At 31.3% G+C, this 21986-nt stretch overlaps 2 protein-coding genes across 3 annotated transcripts; one reads left to right on the top strand and one right to left on the bottom strand.

The window, feature by feature from the left end:
* Positions 1 to 205: 205 nt before the first annotated feature.
* On the bottom strand, positions 206 to 3394 carry LOC107613910 (aspartic proteinase Asp1). Of its 2 annotated transcripts, none has more exons than XM_016316104.3 (9): positions 2984 to 3394; positions 2490 to 2607; positions 2168 to 2394; positions 1548 to 1781; positions 1312 to 1450; positions 1041 to 1235; positions 874 to 946; positions 677 to 761; positions 206 to 591 (listed from the first exon to the last, which is right to left on the bottom strand). In XM_016316104.3, the coding sequence occupies exons 1-9, from the start codon at positions 3166 to 3168 to the stop codon at positions 489 to 491; spliced, it is 1359 nt and encodes a 452-aa protein (XP_016171590.1). In that variant the 5' UTR covers positions 3169 to 3394; the 3' UTR covers positions 206 to 488. The 2 variants fall into 2 exon arrangements, with proteins under 2 accessions (XP_016171590.1, XP_016171591.1); XM_016316105.3 differs by having other exon boundaries at positions 1134 to 1235; positions 2984 to 3362.
* A 5848-nt stretch (positions 3395 to 9242) lies between these two features.
* Positions 9243 to 15011, top strand: LOC107613372 (E3 ubiquitin-protein ligase makorin). Its single transcript, XM_016315340.3, has 4 exons — positions 9243 to 9485; positions 10138 to 10989; positions 11224 to 11293; positions 14254 to 15011. Exons 1-4 carry the CDS (start codon positions 9475 to 9477, stop codon positions 14680 to 14682), a joined length of 1362 nt encoding a protein of 453 aa, XP_016170826.1. The 5' UTR covers positions 9243 to 9474; the 3' UTR covers positions 14683 to 15011.
* Positions 15012 to 21986: the final 6975 nt, after the last annotated feature.

The following is a 21986-nucleotide window of genomic DNA, read 5'->3' as shown; positions in this document are numbered from 1 at the left end:
TGGATATCTAATAATATCTTGTTGTCAATTACTATAGTCCTTATAATATTATACTTGGTCATTCTTTTCTAAATAATTTTAGTGCTATTATCTTCATAATTCATCTTTATATTAAATTTCGTGTACAGGGGTGACATTATTGCTACTATACATAGTGACCAATTGACCATCAAAATCCAGCGCATATTGATTCAACAAAATTATGTTCCTAAATGTATGGGTAATATTTAATACTTATTTCCAACATTAGTAAATCATTGAAGCCATAGTGAGTCTACATCTTGCATTGATGGCATTTAAAATCTCTCTGCTTCAACACTTTTCTCCATTAGTTACCCTTATTGGGATTGGAACCCATCATCTATAGTTTCATTAACATTAGCTTATGACGCATAACATATTGTACTAAGCATATAGATATACTGTACTATGTGTAATCATATGTTCTATCTTATTTACATGTGAGCATTTTGTGCCAAATAACTCATTTATTTTTCTGTTGTACCATAGATTGCGGGGCACCGGTCAGAAAAGATGCCGGAATCGGTAGCATATCGGCGTGGAAAACCTTCTTCAACTTCACGATCCACACTGTTAATGAAAAAAATAAGACAAAAATTCTCTAATACGTATTTAATGTCACAATTAAAGAAATATGAAGAGTTGGGCTTATAACCTAAGCTTGTCACAGTTGGCAGACATCCATCCGATCTTCTTATTCTCGTTGTCATAAATCACGATCTTATCTTGTAGCGAGATGTCTGTTGAGCAAATTAGAAAAGAAAATGTATTACCATCAAATTTTCAAATGAAAGGGGAAGAAAGATGAGATTGACATCAAATTTTATATTGTTGGTTTTCATTGAGCTTTACCTCCTATGATGTTAAGTTTTTCGAGACCTACTTCAGTGCCATCTAGAATCCCCAAGCATACATTTCCATGTTTCTGTAGAAAAGGACAGAAAGTTAGGCGCATAATTTCTCTTGTTCTCTTCAATAAAGTGGTAGAAATGTTATTCATAGTCTTAGAAGGTGCCAACAGTAATAATTAGATAAGATTCTGGTGGTAGCTGAAACTGCAAATTGTTTGCTTTTTGGAAGCTCAATGATAGGGGCTTGAAATAGCTCTTTACTTCACTTAGGGATTTAAAAGGCTTTGCACCCTTCCAACAAATCGGAAGTGAGTCATCATCAATAGCTCTTTCCAATTTCTGTCTCTTTAAATCATTACTTATCTGTATTTCACGTAAACAAAAGGGGTCATAAGAGGGGATGAAATGTTTTATGTCTACAACACTTATCTTATCTTACCAGATCAACAATGGCTTGATAAGCTTCAGAATTCAAATATGTGTATGAGCTGCCACTATCGAAGATAAGTTCAAGATCCTTAATAGACGTAAGCTTTCCATCGAATAAAAGTTTGGCAGGCCCTGCACTGTAGTGTTTTCTAAAGAAATGGTTGTGTGAGCTTTCTCATTTACAGAAAAAATAAAAGCATCTCTTGAGGAATTAAATAATATATACGAACTTCAACAAAAACTTACTCCAAGGAACTAGGAAACATGGGTATCCAAACAACTCCGGACGAGGGAATGAGATCATCTCCAAAGAATAGAAACCCTCCTCCTTTCACACTTAAGCAGTGACCAACCACATCTCGAATCAAACCGAGAGCATGAAGTTGGGACAAAAAGCTTACAATGCCCCTGCCAAGGCCAAGGACTCCTGCTGTGGATGGCGGAGAGTTGAGACCAAAATACTTCTGATGATATCCACACCTACCCAAACAAAAGAAAAAGAAACTCTAAATAAATTCAGGAAGGCAAATAACAATTCTGCTGCAGTATCATTCACCAATAGTACTCTTATTTGATATTGCTATCATTTCATAATTGACAATGATCAAAGTGGTAAAACCAATGATAGTAGAGTACTTTTGTAGCTGAATCAACACGAACTCAAATACTAAATCTATATTTGGTAGTTAGGAAAGGACACGAAAACGTATTTGGTGTTGCAGGTAACACAAAATAACGCATTAAGACTCTCAAGACACAAATTTCTCTCATTTTCTGTCCTTCTAAATTGTCTATCTTTGTATCCCTATCTACCATAATGATTGTGCAACCAATATCACACATAAGGATAGAAAGAAAACACTCACCCAAAGCCTATCCTTGGGCGTACCACAGAGCCATTGGTGTACAGCAAGGTAATCTGATCTCGGACTAACACACCCAGCGAAGACCCTTGGTCAGCATACTCAACCTCATAGTCGCATTGGTCTGACGGGGCAGCACATTGATACTCATTTGATAAGTGAATTCCAGCACACAACTCTTCACCACATTGCACAAGGTTGTTTTTGGGCTTATATAATTGATCTGGTGGCTACAAAAGGCCGAAAGACAAGATAGATACCAGATGAAAAGCTTGGAATGACTAAACGGTTGCTATTAATATTTCATAATGGGACCTATGTTTACCTTGGTGCAACCTTGACATGGTGCATCACACTGAACCCAAGTTAGATCACTACCAGAGTCAATGTCAAAATCGTATAGTTTGGGGGGATTGCCAATGCTTAGGGACACTGTATAATGCCTGTAAAAAGAGGAACATTAAAAAAAATTTGCTAAGTAGTATAATTTAAACCTGATATTGAAAAAAGTTCACTTTAGAAAGTCAACAGATATATTGACGAATCAATCTGAAATTTCCTAAGCAAAATAAGACACTTATTTCAGAACGCATGGGATTGAATAATGTTTCAAAACAATGAGCATAGCTCCCATCAAAAGACAGAAACAGGAAAAACTATCCAAAAAACCAAACCCACAACAAATTTAAAGAAAAATATCATGCTGAAATATAATTTGGAGAAGAATCAACAATAAAAAAAAAGTTTTATTTTCCTTGAAGATAAGGATGAAAGCTTGGGGACATTAAAAAGGAATCCAAGAAATAATAGGAGACATACCCAAGAGGGTAGACATTCCCTTCAACCTGGAAAACAGCTGAAGAAGCATCAGAAGTTTTGGGATTTCGATTCTTGTGGTTTTGGGGTTGACTGACTGCTGAGAAAGTGAGTGGAAAAAGGACAGAAAATAACAGAAAAAGCATAATCGTGTGCAAAGCTACTATTCCCCAGCTTTTGACACTCATTTTTGGAAACGAAAGGAATTGCTTGCCGCTGAAGAATAGAAAAGAGAAGAAGACCGCAAGAAGTTTGAACTTTGAAGGTAAGGTTTTTAATTTCAATGAAGTAAGCGATGGACCTTGGAAATTGTGATTTGATTAAGAAAGGAAGGGAACGCAAAAAAATGGCCAAAAAACAAAAAACACTGAAACAGAGGTATACTACTAGCGTGTCTTATTTGTCTTTTATTACGTTGCTAAGTATGGTGGCGTGTCCTTCATACATGGTAACGTTTTTTTATTAGCTAAAAATATGAAAAAAAATTAGTGGAAAACTCCAAACTTCACAACATAGGAGTAGACTCTTTTGAAGTGCAAAGATAAAGAAAAAAAAAAAAGAGTAAATCTAAATCTAAATAAGAATAAAGTGAAAATTGACATTAAAAAATAAAAATAATAGATAAAGTAAGTATTTTTTTTCTTTTTTTCAACTGTACTATTCTTTTTAAAAGGTACTCCTATTTTTAAAACTAAATTCAACCGTACTCTTATCTTATATATTTTATTTATTTTGTACTTGTATCTTATATTTACTTTTTAATATTAATATAGTTTATTTTTATATTTAAAAATATTAATTTAAAATATTTTTTATTTTAAATAGTCTCTTTCACATTATTTTTTTAAATACCATAATCATTTTTTAACTAAATAAAAAATTATTTATTATAAAAATAATTTATTTAATAAATAATTAATCAATAAAATAGCAATACATAAAAATTAAAAGAATAAAATAACTTTAGAAAAATACTAATGAAAAAGTTGGCTTTTATCTTTCTAAATTTTTCTTTTAATTTTAACAATTTATTCATTACTTTTTTAATTTTTATTTGTTACAAAAAAATATTTTTAAAGTATAAATTTTAATATTTTTGTTGTATGTTCCTAACTTTTAATATATCTTTAAGTATTTTTGATAAATTTTTTTTATTATATTCGATTTTATATGTATATATTTTGCATCTTTTAATTAAATAAAAATAATTTTTAATAAAAAATTAACAACTAAATTAAGCATTATCTACAGTGCAATGAATTAATAGCCACTTTTTACATGTGTTTATATTTTTGATACCTATGTTAGAGAATTTCATTTAAAAGAGGAAGAAAAAAAAGAAAAGAGTGAAGGACATTCACAGTATTTTCTAATAAAATTAATATATACTTAATAATTTTGTAGTTTTCTTAAACAAATTTTATCTTTTGTAAGTATTAAACTAGTTTTAATTTATTATGGTTAATTTCATCATAGTGCAAATATATTTTTATCATAAATAATATAATATATACTAATTTTATATAGATATTATATTATATATTATTATTAAAAATAATTATTTTTAAATTTATTATTTAAAAATTCATCTACATATATAAATTTAATAAAAAAATTATATAAAAAATTTATATTATCAATATATTAAAATTTGAATTTTAATATATTTAATTTTTAAATTTATTATATAATTTTTTTTAAGTTAGGAATGAAATTTAAATCTAAATTTTTTAAAAAAATATATCATTTAAATTATAGTTTGTTGGCTAAAAATGTCAGCTTTTTATATAGACAACTATGTTAATTTCTAATGCAAAAAATCTGACTTCAACACAATTTTTTTAGTAAAATCAGATGTTAGGGACTCATGTAATGATTAAATTTATTAGAGATTAAAATTAGGAATTGATTTAGTTAATTAGTATAAATATATATAAATTATCATCGGAACTGGCAGAGAATAGTGAAGGAAGCTGAAATTTGTGAAAGCACCCCCAACTGCCAAAAACACGCAACAAAAACCTCTGAACCCGTTTCAAATGGGTCCTTCTTTCTTCTGTCTTTAGGTTTTCCTTTTTCTCCCGAAAATCAAAATCCAAAATCGAACGTTGTCTTTTCTCTCTCATTTCATTTCCCCAATATTATCCTAACTCCTCTCTCTCTCTTATTTTATCTGTATTGGTGTATTTTTTAAGAAGATAATTAAATAAAGGATTTGCAAAGATAGAGAAAGGATGATTGCATTTTTTTAACGGGGGAGTGAGGAGCGGGAAGAGGGTTTGCTATGCTTTCCTGAGTATCAATTATGATACTTAACTAGCAATGAAAATTTAATTTGAACCAATTTGAGAGGAAATACGTAGATTTTATCTGCGTTGGTCCTTTAAAGTAATAAATCTAAATCGAATTTGGGACCTAACAATGGACTTGGGTTGATCTTACTTACATTAAAATCTTGTTAAGCCCAAATATATCTTGGATTAATAGTTTGAGTCATTGTTATAACAAATACTATAATATTTAATATTATAACACTTAGTATATATAAAAATTGAATATATTTACAAGAATTTTTAATTCAAATTAAAAAATTTTAATAATCTTTTATTTTTAATTTTAAATATTATTTACTAATGTAATGAAAAAATAAAAATAATAATAATCACTCACAAAATTAAAATAGATAATCCTAATATATACATGACACTACATATATCAACGGTTATTATATATGATAAATATTTTTTTTTATTTTGTAATGACTATTTATATAATTTATTGCACAATTTTTCTCATCTTAATATTTAATGAATTTAAGATACAAGATATTATTTAACATATTAAATAAGTAAATCATCTAGGACAATAGTATAAATACCTACTTACTTATTAGTAGTGAAAAATATATAAATAGTATAAAAACAATAATAAAGGTTATTAAGTTAATTACATAATTAGTCACAAAAAAAAGTTAATTACATAATTAAAGAATCTTGAATAATTTATTAAATAATAATAAAAAATAAGATCACTATTTTCTCATATTACAAAATTTATAAAAAAAATTGGACAATAAATCAATCTTCAATAGATTATATATTAGTGATGTCAAAAAAATAAATAATTAATACATTAGATATTATTATAGTTTAATTACTCTGTTGGTCTCTATAGTTTCACAAAATTTTCAATTAGGTCTCTATATTTTTTTTAATTGTGTCTCTACACCAATTTTTTTTCAATTAGCTCCTTTTTAATAGTAATTGGCTTAATTGTATAGGGACCTAACTAAAAAAATTTGGTACAGGGACTCAAATAAAAAGATAGGGAAAATTTGGTACAAGAACTCAATTAAAAGGAAAAAAGTATAGGGACCTAATTGAAAATTTTGCGACATTATAGAGACCAATAGAGTAATTAAACCTATTATTATTTATGTACTAATATAATATCTATTATCAATTATTACGTTTATGATTAATTTTTAACACAATTTTTGATAACTAAAATTTAAATGATTGAAATTATTAAATGTTAAATATTTTGCACCTAATTAATTTTATTTTTGTTATTAAAATTAGAAAATGATATGTTGTTAATCAATTCTGAATTTAAATTTAAATTTGAGTACAAAAATAAAAAAATAATTTAAATTTTATCTCGCTAACCAGAATTAATTTCAAGATAAGAAATTACTTTGTATATCAAATTGTAGGATAGTGTGGTCATTTGTTATTCTTTAAAGATAAACATTGTCAAACAAAATGGTGTAAGAAATTAGAAAGAAATATATTTATCAGTTTAAAAAATACTAATTTATTTTTCAATAGAATAATTTATATATTGAATAACAAGAGTTGTTATTGGTTTCTCTTTATACTAACTAATAATCGATAATAGATATTATATTAGTACATAAATAATAATAGGTTTAATTACTCTATTGGTCCCTATAGTTTTGCGAAATTTTTAATTAGGTTCCTATACTTTTTTTCCTTTTAATTGGGTCTCTGCACCAATTTTTTTTTTCAAATAGGTCATTCTTAACAGTAATTTGTTTAATTGTATAGTGATCCAATTAAAAAAAAATGGTGCAAAGACCCAAATAAAAGGAAAAAAAAGTATAGAGACTCAATCAAAAATAAAATTTGGTACAAGAACTCAATTAAAAGGAAAAAAACTATAAAGACATAGCTAATTGAAAATTTTGCGAAACTATAGGGACCAATAGAGTAATTAAACCTTACTACTAATAAGAAATTAATCTATTTTGAAGACAACTACATTTTTTTCTACGAATTTTTTAACTCGACAGGCCAAAAACTAATCTACAACATATTAATACTCTATTTATTAAGGGTTTGTCGCTAACTAATATATTGTTATACACATAATGCGAGATTCGAACTTCAAATACTTACTTAAGCAGACAAATAAAATGACTATTCAACCAATTTAAATTGGTTAAGACAAATACTAATTATTTTTTAATATTTTTAAATTATAAAATATTTATAATAATAATTACTATATATATTTTTTGTTTAATTTTTAAATAAAAAATTATATAATTTTATATATTATCCGTGTAAGACACGGGAGCATAGAGTTAAACCCCAAAATAGTCCCTGACATTGGCGTCAAGCACTAAAATCGTCCCTGAGATTTCAATTGCACCAATTACGTCCCTGAGATTGAAAAAAATGCACCATATTAGTCTCTAACCTATTTTTCATTAATGACGTGATGACATGGCATGATGACGTGGACTATAAGGGACACGTGTCACTTCATTATTTGGCCACGTGTAATGATATGATGATGTGGTGACCAATGACACGTGGCATGCTAACGTGGATGGTTGTGCCACGTGTCACAATGTTATTTGGCCACGTGTTCGTTTGTGCCACGTGTCGCAACAGTATTCGTCCATTATGTCATCGTTGTATATGCACCAAATTAGTCCCTCACTTTGCATTAAGTGACTCATTTTAGTCCTTGAAATTGAATGTCGTGTACCAAACTAGTCCATTCACCAATTTTTTCTTATTTTTTTAAAATTTAAAATTTTAATATCTTGGATACACTAATTTCAATTCTATTTTTTCATATATCGTTTAAATACAAGTGCTTTCATAAAAATTTTTAAGATTTTACTTTTTAGTTTTAATTATATAATTTTTTTAATAATTTAACATTGGTAAATTTTGTAATATATAAGTATGTTATTATAAAAAATAATTATATGATTGATTAGACACATTTTTTTCATAAAAAAAATACGTATTTTTAACAATAAATTAATAATTAAAATAAATGAGTTAGATTGAAGGCACTTCAAGCACCCTCACTACCATCTTTGACCTCTGCAGTCTAGACGAAAGAGGTCGGAGATGGTAATAAGAGAAGTTTGAAATGTCTTCACGTCAACTCCAAGACGGCGGTTATTAGGGGTATCCGTAAGAAAAAAAATATTTTATAAAAGTACTGAAAGAGGTTGGAGATGGTAGTGAAGGTGCTTGAAAAGCCTTCACGTCAACTCTAAGTCGGCGGTTAGAGTATTCGCAAGAGAAAAAATATTTTATAAAAACACTTTTATTTGAAGAACATGTGAAAAAATAGAATTGAAATTAATACATTCAAAAATATTGTGAATTTTGAATTTATAGAAAAAAATGAGAAAAAACTGGTGAAGAGATTAGTTTGGTGCACCACATTCAATTTCAAGGACTAAAATGAGTCACTTAATGCAAAGTGAGGGACTAATTTGATGCATATACAATGATGACATAATGGATGACACGTGGACGAATACTGTTGCGACACGTGGCTCAAACGGACACGTTGCCAAATAACATTGTGACACGTGGCACAACCATCCACTTCAGCATGTCACGTGTCACTGGGCACCACATCATCATACCGGTACACGTGGCCAAATCATGAAATGACACGTATCACTTACAGTCCACGTCATCATGCCATGTCATAATGTCGTTAATAAAAAATAAGTTAGGAACTAATATGGTGTACTTTTTTCAATCTCAAAGACATAATTAGTGTAATTAAAATTTCAGGGACAATTTTAGTGCACGACGCCAATCTCAGAGACCATTTTGGAGTTTAACTCCGAAAACATACACTAGTTTTTCTAATAAAATCAGATGTTAGGGACTCATGTAATGATTAAATTTATTAGAGATTAAAATTAGGAGATGATTTAGTTAATTAGTACAAATATATATAAATTATCATCGGAACTGGCAGAGAATAGTGAAGGAAGCTAGAATTTGTGAAAGCATCTCCAACCGCCAAAAACACGAAACAAAAACCTCTGAACCCGTTTCAAATGGGTCCTCCTCCTCTCTTCTGTCTTTAGGTTTTCCTTTCTCTCCCGAAAATCAAAATCCAAAATCGAACGTTGTCTTTTCTCTCTCATTCTCTCTCATTTCATTTCTCCAATATTATCCTGACTCCTCTCTCCCTCCATAACCATGTCCACAAGGTTAGTTTCAATCCCTAAATTATTATTATTGTTTGTTGTTAGTTTACCTGTTTGTTCGATTGCACTATTTTGGTTCCTGTCTTTCTGATCCCATCCCATGATCCATCGATTCACCAAACAGGCCTTTCAATTTATGCTTTCTCTCTTTCTATTTCGTAAATTTTGTTACCTATTTTTTTTTGTGTGATTTGGTTGGTGATGTGATAATTGGGGCTGCAGAAACTGGGCAGAGAAAGAAGGAGGGTTTTTGTTTTGAGTCGTTCTTGTTTGGTTAGTGATAGATTATATCGTGACTAGCGACATGGAAATTGATTGTGGATGGGTAACGTACTTGCCATTCTTTAAAATTGATTCGAACAAAGTCTTGCAAGATTCACTAAGCTGGGACCCGGATTATTATAGTATAATATAGCATATGAGGGTGAATCTTGAACTTAGGTTTACGATTTTTTAATGCTAACGAGATTTATGTGAAGTGAAAATGCTTAAGAATTTCTAACCCTGAGGGTTTTGGTTTGTATGATGATGTCCTGTGCTTGTATTTTGTTACCATTTTCCTATGTGTTGTTTATGGGCTTTCTTGGTTTCTTGTTTGTTTGTTTGTTAATTCATATATATTTTTTTAATTAAAAAACTCTAATAATTGTGTTAGGATTTGCAAGTTTTATGCCCGAGGAGCATGTTTGAAAGGGGAGCAATGTGATTTTTATCATGAGAGAAAAGATACAGATGTTTCTGGACAGCAGATTTGCACATTCCATCAAAAAGGACTCTGTGCTTACGGTAGTCGATGCAGATATAAGCATGTCAACGTTTCTCAAGCATCATCTTCAGCAAATGGATGCCAATCTGTTGTTTTGGATTCTGCTGCAGCTCATACTATTCAAGGAGCTTCGTCAAGTTGGGTTCCAAAAGCCACAAAGATATCTCCGTCTGACAAGCATGCAAGGCGTTCACTACATAAGCATCAGGACTATCTAGGGAATGGTGATGTTAGTGAATCAAGTACTAGTAGTGCGATACCATCTGAGCATCTTCTTTGTACATTTGCTGCTGCAAACTGCCCTCTAGGAGATAAATGTTCTCGTGTTCATGGAAATCAATGTTTATACTGTAGAAAATATTGCTTGCATCCCACTGATAGAAGGGTAAAAGACAATCATTTGCGGACTTGCGAGAAAAAGGAAAAATACCTACAGAGTTTGAAAGATAGTCAAGAAATAGAATGCAATGTTTGTCTTGAGCGTGTTCTATCGAAACCTAAGCCGGCTGAATGTAAGTTTGGGTTGCTTCCAGAATGCGACCATGCTTTTTGTATATCCTGTATCCGTAACTGGCGTAGTAGTGCCCCAACCTCTGGAATGGACTTTAATAATACTACTAATACAGTGAGAACCTGCCCTGTGTGCCGCAAACTATCATATTTTGTCATTCCAAGTGGTATTTGGTATTCTACAAAGGAAGAGAAACAGGAAATTATTGATAACTACAAGGCAAACTGCAAGTAATTTTTTTTCTCACCTTCTGCTACACACCTGATAATTATTTTTGTGTGCCCGTGTGTGTGATATTTTGTGAAAATATTCGTTACATCACTTATTGCTACTTTATATATATATATATATATTCAAGAAGAATTGCATATAACATACATGATCCAATTTCTGTGAACTTATTTGATATTACCCAGATCATGAATTGTTGACATTTTAACTGACTAATTATTGTCTATTTTCAGGTTAATTGATTGTAAACATTTTAACTTTGGAGATGGAAACTGTCCATTTGGGACCAGTTGTTTCTACAAGGTACTCGAGTTTATCTTGTCTCTTGCTTTCTTTCATGTATTTCCCCTTTGGATTGTTTGATTACCATGACTCTTGGTGATGATAAAGCCATTATTCTTTTAGCAGTAAATTGCTCACTGTGTGTTTCTCCTTGTTCTTTATATGAAAATTTGTCATACGTACAACTTCCTCATTATTATTAAGTCTGATTGTTGCAATTAAATTCATCCATTTTGCCATGCATATGTTGCATCTTCTCTCTTAAAGCATTAGGTCATAATGATAGTAATGGTTCAGAAAATTAGAAAAGAAAGTAACATCAATTTCAAACTAATTTGAAGACAATATCTAAAGCCCCTACTCATTCAATCTGAATTCTTGATCACTTTCCCGTTAATTTGTATACCAACTAATTCAGAACTAATCTAAGGCTCATTTCCATGGCTGGTTCCCATCAAATATATGAATTTGATTATTTAATGGTCATATTTGGAGTGAGTACTAATCAGGATTACAAAATACTAAATTATCTATTTGTCTTATCTATGATCGTTTTCATTATCTAATTGATTTAGTCCTGGAAATCTGTTTCCTCTTCCTTTCTTGGGTGTTTACATTTTGATTGTGGGCTGGTTCAAATTTCCATAATCTTTTTTTGTTTTAAAAAAGAAAGAATCAAAATATTATAATTAACCAATACTCCTTAAGTAAATAGCTGCATCCAGAGGTGCATTATACAAGTTTGGCAGGTTTTTTTGGATATATTTTTTAAAAAATTAGAGGGTCTTTTGGTCATTTTAGTAACCCTAAACCTAACATTTATAAGACAGCCTTCTCTAGCTCTCGTATTCTACCTCTTCATGCTCTCTCTACTCTATGTCGTTCACTCTCCCTGTCTACTGCTGGAGGAAGATGAAGTCTTGCGATGCAACAGCATTACTGCCAACAGCATCACCCTATTCTGCAGGGGAAGACCACAATGACAAAGTAATAGAATGCAACGGCACAGAGGCATGGGACATTGACAACGATGGTGCTTCTCTAAGCTGCATCATTTTTTTCTTTATATTCTAAACCCCCAAGTTTTTGTTGTTCCATTGTAATCCTTTTCTTTTTCCCTATTATCACCCGTCAAATTTTTTTATTCTCATCGTCTATTCTAAACCCTCAATTTGCTTCTGCTGCTGCGTAGTTAAGATTAATATTATTATTATTTATGTCAACTTGATATTAGTTTTAATCTTTAATATTGATTATTATAATATGGATAAATAGTTTCATATTATTATTGATAAAGTATCACTAGTTAGTAGTTTAGATATAAACTTTTCTTTATCTTTTTAGTAGTTTTATTTATATTTTATATATTATTTTTCCACCATTTGCCGCAATGCCATTAGTTATAACCTCATGGCAGTTTTTTACCCTTCCACCATGAGCTGCCATCTGCCATCAAAAACTGTGCATGGATATGATGAAAATTTAGTTATCAACATGTATTCGCGAAATCAACTATTTGAAATATTTATTCTTTGAATTAGTCTTGGAAACTTGTTTTCTTTGCCTCCGTTTTTAGGTCTTTGAGTGCAGGCTGATTCAAATTTCTCTTCCTTTGTGTTTAAATCAGAACTCAATGTTTTACCAATGCTTCTTTTACAGTAAATGTCAGAGAATGTTAGATTTCTTTAAAGTACATAGCATCTTATTCTTAAGAGAAGATTCCGTTCATGGGGAAAATTATGTATGATGTGGTGAGAGGATGATATAGGTCAAGAAAATTCATTTTGGTATTTGTTTCAGCTATGAGTGCTAAAAACTGTATGGTTTGGTTTACAATAGTAAAACGAAAACTGGTGCTGTTAGGGACTTTGATATTATGGGGTGCTCGAAGTCCCAAGTCGAGTAATATGGGATGCTTGATGATGTATTTAAAAAGAGTAGTTCTTCGCCCTTAATAGCTAGCTTCTAAGGTTTGGTTTTCCACTTTTCTTCTTAGGCACTTAACAATAGTATCAGAGCCTGGTTGTTGGTGGCATGGAAAGGGTTACGAATAGGCTGAATTAAAGTAAACACCAAATATTGATAGACGATAACCGCTATTGACGTTGGCTCTCTGAGGCCAGTGTATTGTTATTTGTTGGGGACTTGGGCATTATGGGGTCAAAGTCACACATTGAGTAATATGGGATGTTTGATGTTGTATTGAAGAAGAGTGGTTCTCCCCCCAATCTATTTTTTGGTTTTGTTCCTTATAAAATTTCTCTTGGTTCTGATCCAGTAGAATTTAAAAGTTGTCTATTTTAGTCTCCACCATTAATTTTCACTAAGTATTGACGTGGCAGATTAAATGCTGATGTGGCACATCTTGCCTTGTCAACATTTTAGTTTGTACCTGATGTAACAAATTTTTTAGGACCAAAACCAAAACCTATTTTTTATAGGGATTAAAATAAAACGAATATTTTATAAAGACAATGACGGTTGCTTTTACAGTATATTTTCCTTAACCGAATCAAGACATATACACAAATTTTGTTATATATAAGTTGTTCTCTCTCTCCCCTTTTTTAAATTTTTATTTTAGCTATATAGTTATTTTTACAATTTTACTTGTACCTGTAATATGTTGGGACACCTAAAATGATACTTCATTTGGTGGGGTATGTATTTGTTGTGTTACTGAAATTAGTTGAGCGTTCATAGAAACTGAACAGCAATGGATGATGAGCCATGGAAAAATAATTAGCAGTGTTTTGGAAACAAGCCAGGTTAGGATTTGTAGGTTGCTACTGTCATTCCAGTGGTTCAATTTGGTCTTCAGAAATAAAGGATTACTTGAAGTTGATTCTGTTTGTGATTCCCCTCATTTGAAATAATGACATTTATGACTTTTGAGGCTTGAGTTTGGTTGTGTTCATCTTTCTTGTATCTATGTTCCCTTTGATTACTCCTTTAATGTGTTCAATATCTGTTATTTTCAGCACACTGTGAAACCTGGTTCATACACATGGATTCATAAGAGGCCACCACCTAGACGAAGACCGAACAATCTTGATATGTATGATGTATTGGATATGCTGGGTGATGTTGATTTATCAGGTGGAGAATTATATTCCATCATGAGGGACAATGACATGTTTGATGAGATGGATCCCTATGAAATGATGGCTATCTCAGACATGCTGGTCACTGGACCAGGTCCTTGCCCTTTTGATTCCGAGGAAGATGATGACGTGGATTTCATTCGGATGACTTCCTTGGCTGAAGCATTGGCTTCTGGTGTCGATGACTTTGGCCCGGATGATTTTAGAAATGATGCATTGGATCCAATGGAGGCAGCATTATTTTCAATGATGATGCATTCTAATATTGAAGAAGACGAGGAAGACAGTGATGATGAAATTTATTAGTTATATAAAAAGCCCATACTTTTAACCTTGTTTTCTTGAAGTAGTGTTGCCTTTGCGGTGTTTTATTTTGGAAAACATTGGGCAGTAACTTCATGATCCTTACTTTAGTTTGGTGATGCTATTGCGGGTGTCTATAACTGGTATTCAGATTGGTTTGACATTTTGTATATTTATAATATCATGTTATTTGAAGGTGTTTTGGCTTGAGGATTTTGCTTGGTCTTGGCACAAATTGCCCGTCGAGTTTTGGCTTGTAATTCTTACGTTAAGTAAGCTATTCTACAAATGCTTGTAAGTTTATATTTGATGGGGATTATCTTGACGTCTCATAAGTTGCTTCTAAGTTCTACTATCTACCTGACAGTTCTCTTTTTCATGATTTATGGTCTCGTTTGGAAGTGCTATATAACATTTACAACTCAGTACTTTTTTTCAAATAATGAAGTGTTATTTATTTCATTGCTAAACGGTTCCTGTGAAATCAAACTTGGGATATAATGAAAGGGGATTGTATGTAATTATAGACCAACTAAATTATAGTAATATATAAAATTATAACTAAACACACAAAAGCATAAATATATTCTAATGTAAATTTCAAAAATACACAAATAATTAGAAGTATGGACCAGCTAAAGTCACATAATCCCATGTAAGTATACAAATAAGTTGTACAACAATAAAATTAAGTAAACTATCAACCCAATTAACAATTAATTCAATTAATCATCACAACGTTAACTATTATAATTTTAGTGAATTTACAACAAGCAGCAGCTAAATCCAACCATAGGTAACTTCAATAACTAATTAACTATTAAAAGTCTAAAGTCTAAACACACACAACAATAACTTAAAAAAAACCACAATAAATGGGCAAGAGAGGGATCAGAAATGTGTCCAAAGATGACAGTTAGAAGGTGGAATGTAGGAGGAGATGACAAGGCAAACTCAATGGGAGAAGCAGCTAAAGATGAGGAAGAGTATTAGGTTCAGTTCATACTTAGCTGGATTTTTTTTTTTAATTTGAATTAATTGGAAAACCAGTTGATTTACGACTTAGTTCAACTCATGAATTTTTTACCTATTTTTTGGTTTGCCACCTATTTTGGAACGAATTGTTTTGTTTAAGAACGAAACCAACTTGACCTACGTTTCTTGGTTCAACCAGTTGAATCTGCTGGTTTCGTTCAATTTTCAAAATTATAGCTTACCTATTTCTTACCTTTAATTGATTGATGATTTTTTTTTTAAATGTAGATATTGACCATTTCTATAGATCATTGTTTTTATATATAGTGGGAGAGATATAAAATATATATTGTGTTTGTATGTCTCTCCTATTGTGATAAGGACGAGGAATGAGTTGAATGTCCATTAATATTTGGGTGACTCAGTTTTTCGATGAAAGAAGGTTTAAATTTTTTTTTAGGTGAAAACTCAGGTGCAGTCGATTTCACGTGAAGTTGATAGTTGAGAGCCGTTAGATGGTTTGACTAATTTGACTAAATTTTCATCTAACGACTCTCAACTATCAACTTCACGTGAAGTCGACTGCACCTGAGTTTCTACCTTTTTTTTAATAAAGTTTGAAAAATTAAAGCTTAATGTGTGTATAAATAGAGGCTTAAGCGGCTTACGCTTAAGTCTCTGACAATAAACACAACAATACGAATATAAAACAATTCTTTTTTTTTCTCTCTTCATATACTTATGCTGCAACATATACAATATTAATATATGAATTATTTTTATTAAAGTGGGATAATAATATTAGTGAATACTAATATTAGAGTGTTTTATTTATATTTTTTTATTTTTATTTTATTACCTCTCTCTTATTTATTTATTTTACAATACGTTATCAACACGAGGCTCTGATCAAAATTTAGAAAGACTCAGGTAATAAATTTTTATTATGTCAAAACTCTCTCATCTTAAATTTAATGCTCTTGATATATCTGGAAACAATTACTTATCATGGATATTAGATGCCGAAATTTATCTTGATTCAATAGATCTTGGAGATACCATTAATGCTGAAAATAATATATCCCAGAATGATAAAGTCAAAGTCATGATCTTCCTTCGTCGTCATCTTGATGAAAGATTAAAAAATGAATATCTCACACTAAAAGATCCTGCAGATTTGTGGAAGAACTTTGAAGAAAGATATAATCATCAAAAGACAGTGATACTTTCTCAAGTCGATATGAGTGGACACACTTGTGTCTACAGGATTTTAAATCCATAAATGAATATAATTCAACAATGTTTCGAATTACCTCACGAATGAAATTATGTGGGAAAAAGAAAACTGATAATGACATGTTAGAGAAAACTTTCTCGATCTTCCATACCTCGAATGTGCTCCTGCAGTAGCAGTATTGAGAAAAAGAATTTAAAAAATATTCTGAGTTAATTTCTTGCCTTCTTGTTGTTGAACGTAACAATGGATTGCTTTAAAAAAATTTATGAAGCGCGCCCAGATGGTGCTGCCCTATTTTCTAAAGCAAATGCGGTAAATCATAACCTCAAAAGAGGTAAATGGCAAAGTTTTGGTAACAAGAAAATTTATGGAAGAAAAAAATTATGTTCACAAGCAAGGATCTCACGAGAAGCGGGATAAAAAAAGAAATAATGGGCAAAATAAATCAACAAAGAATAAATGTTTCCGTTGTGGTGGAAATGACCCATTGGTCGCGTACCTGTTGTATCTCGAGGCACCTAGTTGATCTTTATCAAGTATCCTTGAAAAAGGATAACAAAGGAAAGGAGACGAATTTTATTTCAAAGGATGTTACTAAAAATTACATCATTCATTATGAAGTATCTGATTTTTTTAGGATCTTGAAAGAAATATTGACCGTTTGATCAATGATGAAAAAGTTTAATATGTGAATTTGTTAAAGTACTCATATAAATAAATAATGTAAAAAATTTTTTGTTAAGTTTTATTCCCTATGTATTTGAATTTTAAGTATGATATATATAAATAATGTTTCATAAAATATTTATGTTTATGAATTTTAAAATTAATAAATGTGTCAAGTTCTAAAATAATAATAATAATAAAATTTTTAGTATATGATACTATGTATAGTACTTCTTAAAAAAACAATTTTAATTAGGAATACAATTTCACTGTGCATATATACTGCTACTCATTTATTATTATTATTTGTCTTGGAAGAAAATGGCAAGGATATATAATGAAGATGTTTGCCTTGCGGATAGTGCAAGTTCACATACCATTCTCAAAAGTAATATATATTTTACTCATCTTGTACCAAAAAAAGAATATGTTAATACTATTATGGCTCAGGCAATATGATAGAAGGCTCTATAAGAGCTATAATTTTATTTTTCAAAGGAACAAAATTCATAATAAATAATGTACTATTGTCTACCAAGTCTCTAAGGAACTTGTTGAGTTTTAAAGATATTTGCCGAAATTGATATCATATTGAAATAATGAATGAGAGAAATCAGGAGTACTTATGTCTCATAACTCATGATTCAAATAAAAAAGTTATATTAGAAAAGTTGTCATCACTTTCTTCTGGGTTATATTATACTAAAATTAGTGTAATTGAATCATATGCCATTGTAAATCAGAAGTTTACTAGCCCAAATGAATTTATAATTTTGCATGATCGATTGAGTCATCCTGGAACAACAACGATGTGGAGAATTATTGAAAATTCCCATGGACATTCACTAAAGAACTAGAAGATTCTTAAATCCGGTGAATTTTGTTGTGCTCCATGTTCTCAGGAAAAGTTAATTTTAAGGCCATCACCAATAAAGATTGGACTTGAGTCTCCTAAATTCTTAGAAAGGATTCAAGGCGATATATGTGGACTTATTCATCCACTATGTGGATCTTTTAGATATTTTATGATCCTAATAAACGCATCTTCAAGATGGTCACATGTGTGTTTATTGTCTTCTCGCAACCTGACGTTTGCGAGATTACTTGCTCAAATTATTCGATTAAAAGCATAATTTTCAGAAAATCCAATCAAAGCAATTTGTCATGATAATGCTGGTGAATTCACTTCTCAAGCCTTTGATGCTTATTGTATGGCTAACGGAATAAGCGTTGAACATCCAATAGCTCATGTTCATACACAAAAGGTTAGTAGTATCACTTATTAAATGCCTCCAATTAATTGCTAGACCCTTACTTATGAGAACAAATCTTCCAACCTCTGTTTGGGGCATGCCATTTTACATGCTGCAGCACTTATTCAATTGAGGCCAACAAGTTACCATCAATTCTCTCCTCTGCAATTAGCTTTTGGCCAGCAACCAAATGTTTCCCATTTAAAGATACTTGGGTGTGCGATATATGTCCCAATTGTCCAACCTTCTCGCACCAAAATGGGACTCCAAAGAAAATTGAGAATTTATGTAGGATATGATTCTCCCTCTATAGTGAGGTATCTTGAGATACAAACAGGAGATGCGTTTAAAGCTCAATTTGCAGATTGTAATTTTGATAAATCAAAATTTCTAACATTAGGGGGAGAGAAAAAGCTTCTTGAAAAAGAACTTAGTGGAATGCATAATCCTTGATGCATTTAGATCTTCGATCAGAACAATATGAACTAGAAGTTCAAAAGATTATACATTTGCAAAGAATAGAAAATAAATTGCCTGATGCATTTTCTTATATGAAAAGGATTATTAAATCCTATATACCAATGGTCCAATCCAATTGACATCCCAGTCAGACAAATGGCCACCAAAACAAATTCACGTCAGAAGTGTGGTAGGCCTGTCGGTTCCAAAGACAATAATCCTCAAAAAAGAAAAAAGGTAAATACTATTCCTGTTGAAAAGGATAAAGACATAGTAAAGACACCTGCAGTTGTCCAAAATTTTGATATAGTTTTAACGCCAGAAGGCGTTCAGGTACCTGAAAATACTAAAAATTATGAAAATTGTGAGATCTCAATAAATTTTGTCTTTACAGAAGAAAAATTGAACCGAAATAAAATAATTGTCAATGAAATATTTGCGTATAATGTGGCATTACACATCATCTATGAAAGTAAGGATCTTGAGCCAAGAAAAGTAGAAGAATATCGACAAAGGAATGATTGGTTGAAATGTGAAGAAGCTATGAAGGCTGAGTTAGACTCACTTGCAAAACGTGAAGTCTTTAGACCTGTAGTCCGTACACCAGAAGATGTAAAACCTGTTGGATACATATGGGTATTTGTGAGAAAACAAATGAGAAATATGAAGTTGTATGCTACAAAACTTGACTTGTGGTGAAAGGTTTTTCACAAAGTCCCGGTATAGATTATGAAGAACCATATTCCCCTGTAGTAGATGCAATAACTAATGCGTGAGCATCTTGTACCATTTTTCCTATCATTTTTTAGTTATTTTTAGTTAAATTTTATTTAGTTTTGCTTGATTTTAATGCAAAAATCCCCTTTGGATGTTACTTTGAGTTGTTTTAGTGTTTCTATGATTTCAGGTGAAATTCAGAGCAATTTGACAGAGTTTGGAGCTGAAAAGCAAAAAAGCTGGCAGCACCCCCTTGGGCTGGCGTTTAGTGCCAGCAAGGGACTTAAGGCCAGAAGCGCACTACTCCTTATGGGGCGTTAAACGCCCAAAATGGCGTTTAACGCCAGCAGTGCAGTCCGAATTTCCCCTCTTTGGGCCTTCCAAGTGGATTTAGTATTTATTAGTTATATTTTATTTTCTTTTTGTAATTTTTATTTACAAACAATATCTTTTAGTCTGAGAATTTATTATTTTATTTTATTTCCATATCAAATTAGGTTAGTATTTAAGGAATAAGATCCACCCTTTAGGGGATCCCTGATCTTCGCCTTTCCGCAGTTTTCAGAACCCTAGTTTTTCTGTGTAAGTCATGAGCACCTAAACCTCATTGGTTAAGGTTAGGAGCTCTGTTTATTTCTATGGATTAAGATTATTATTCTTCTATTTTAATTAATGTTTTGATTCAATTTCAAGGATTGTTTTTGTTCTTAATCTTATGAATTTGAGTGGAACGACAGTATGACCCTTATTCTACTTGAGTTTTTATGATTCTCGACAGAGTTATCTCGCTTGAACAACAGCTTGAAAACAAATTTCTCCTAAATTGCTAATTACATGAACTAATTGGGATATGTGACATATAATTCTATTAGCTTTGGATAATTAGGATTTTTGTGGCCATAAACTAGTTTTTGACCTTAACCCTCTAATCGGAATTAAGTGACCACGAGAATGGCGGTTAATGAAGGTTAGAGGAGGCTAAATCACTAAGAGATTAGGGTTTAGACATTTACAGATTGCCATGGAATGAATCATGCATTGTTAAAATAGTTGGTAAGAACTTTTAATCTGAAAAAGTAAACATCTCCGAAGCGTTAACTGTTTTCTCTCACTGTTTTTACACCAAACCTTTTATTTTCTTTCTTTACTTCCTTATTTACTATTTCATGCCAGTTGCCACCTTCAAAACCCTTTTTGATTCGCCTAACTAAACCAACTTGACAACCACTGCTTGCTCAGTTCGACAATCCTCGTGGGATCGACCCTCACTCACCTGAGGTATTACTTGGATGACCCGGTGCACTTACCGGTTAAGCTGTGCGAAATCTCTTTTCGCGCATCAAGCTTTTGGCGCCGTTGCCGGGGATTGTTTGTGATTGACAACTACCAGTTGTCTAGTTGCTTAGATTAGGTATTTTTATTAGTTTTTTTTATTTACTTTTTCTTTTAATTTTCAATTTTTACCTTTATTTTTCTTTTAATTTTTGATTATTGTTTTTTTTATTTTCCTTGAATTTCTGATTTTAAGTTTGGTGTCCCTTTAACATTTTTTTTATTTTCAAAAACTTTAGTATTTTTCTCTTTTTAGTTTTCGAAAATTTTTAGGTTAATTTCTCATTCCTTTTTTCGAAATTTTAGTTTAGTTGTTTACTTTAATTTATTTTATTTCTTATTTTTTAGGATATCTCACTGGGAGCCCTTCATACTTTGACATAGAGACTCCCACTTTTTCTTTGTCTCTTGTTTGTTTATGAGCTGGAACAGGGACAAAGAACCCCTTCTTGAGTTTGACTCTGAGCCTGAGAGGACCTTGAGATGGCGTTTGCAACAAGCTAAAGCCTACAAAGCCAAAGAGAATCTCAAGGAAACTTTTGAGAAGGAAGCCGAAGAGCTCACCATGGACCCTAATGGAGGAAACCCGAATGCTAATGAGCAAGCAAGAAGGACGCTCAGCTCATACACTGCACCCACTCCTGACTTCTATGGGCACAGTATTTTAG

Source organism: Arachis ipaensis, chromosome B8, assembly GCF_059453495.1.
Source record: "Arachis ipaensis isolate K30076 ecotype BB chromosome B8, ASM5945349v1, whole genome shotgun sequence".
Classification (NCBI taxonomy): Eukaryota; Viridiplantae; Streptophyta; class Magnoliopsida; order Fabales; family Fabaceae; genus Arachis; species Arachis ipaensis.
The sequence above is the reverse complement of the archived record's forward strand: the minus strand, read 5'-3'. Positions and strand labels throughout refer to the sequence as shown.

Bases quoted from the DNA above. Each gene is read 5' to 3' on its own strand.
- LOC107613372 (XM_016315340.3), top strand. The intron at 10,990-11,223 runs GTAATTTTTTTT...GTCTATTTTCAG, and splicing joins AACTACAAGGCAAACTGCAA to GTTAATTGATTGTAAACATT. The intron at 11,294-14,253 runs GTACTCGAGTTT...TGTTATTTTCAG, and splicing joins GGACCAGTTGTTTCTACAAG to CACACTGTGAAACCTGGTTC.
- LOC107613910 (XM_016316104.3), bottom strand. From the start codon at position 3,168: ATGAGTGTCAAAAGCTGGGGAATAGTAGCTTTGCACACGATTATGCTT. The intron at 1,451-1,547 runs GTAAGTTTTTGT...CCATTTCTTTAG, and splicing joins ATGTTTCCTAGTTCCTTGGA to AAAACACTACAGTGCAGGGC. The intron at 762-873 runs GTAAAGCTCAAT...TTTGCTCAACAG, and splicing joins AAAACTTAACATCATAGGAG to ACATCTCGCTACAAGATAAG.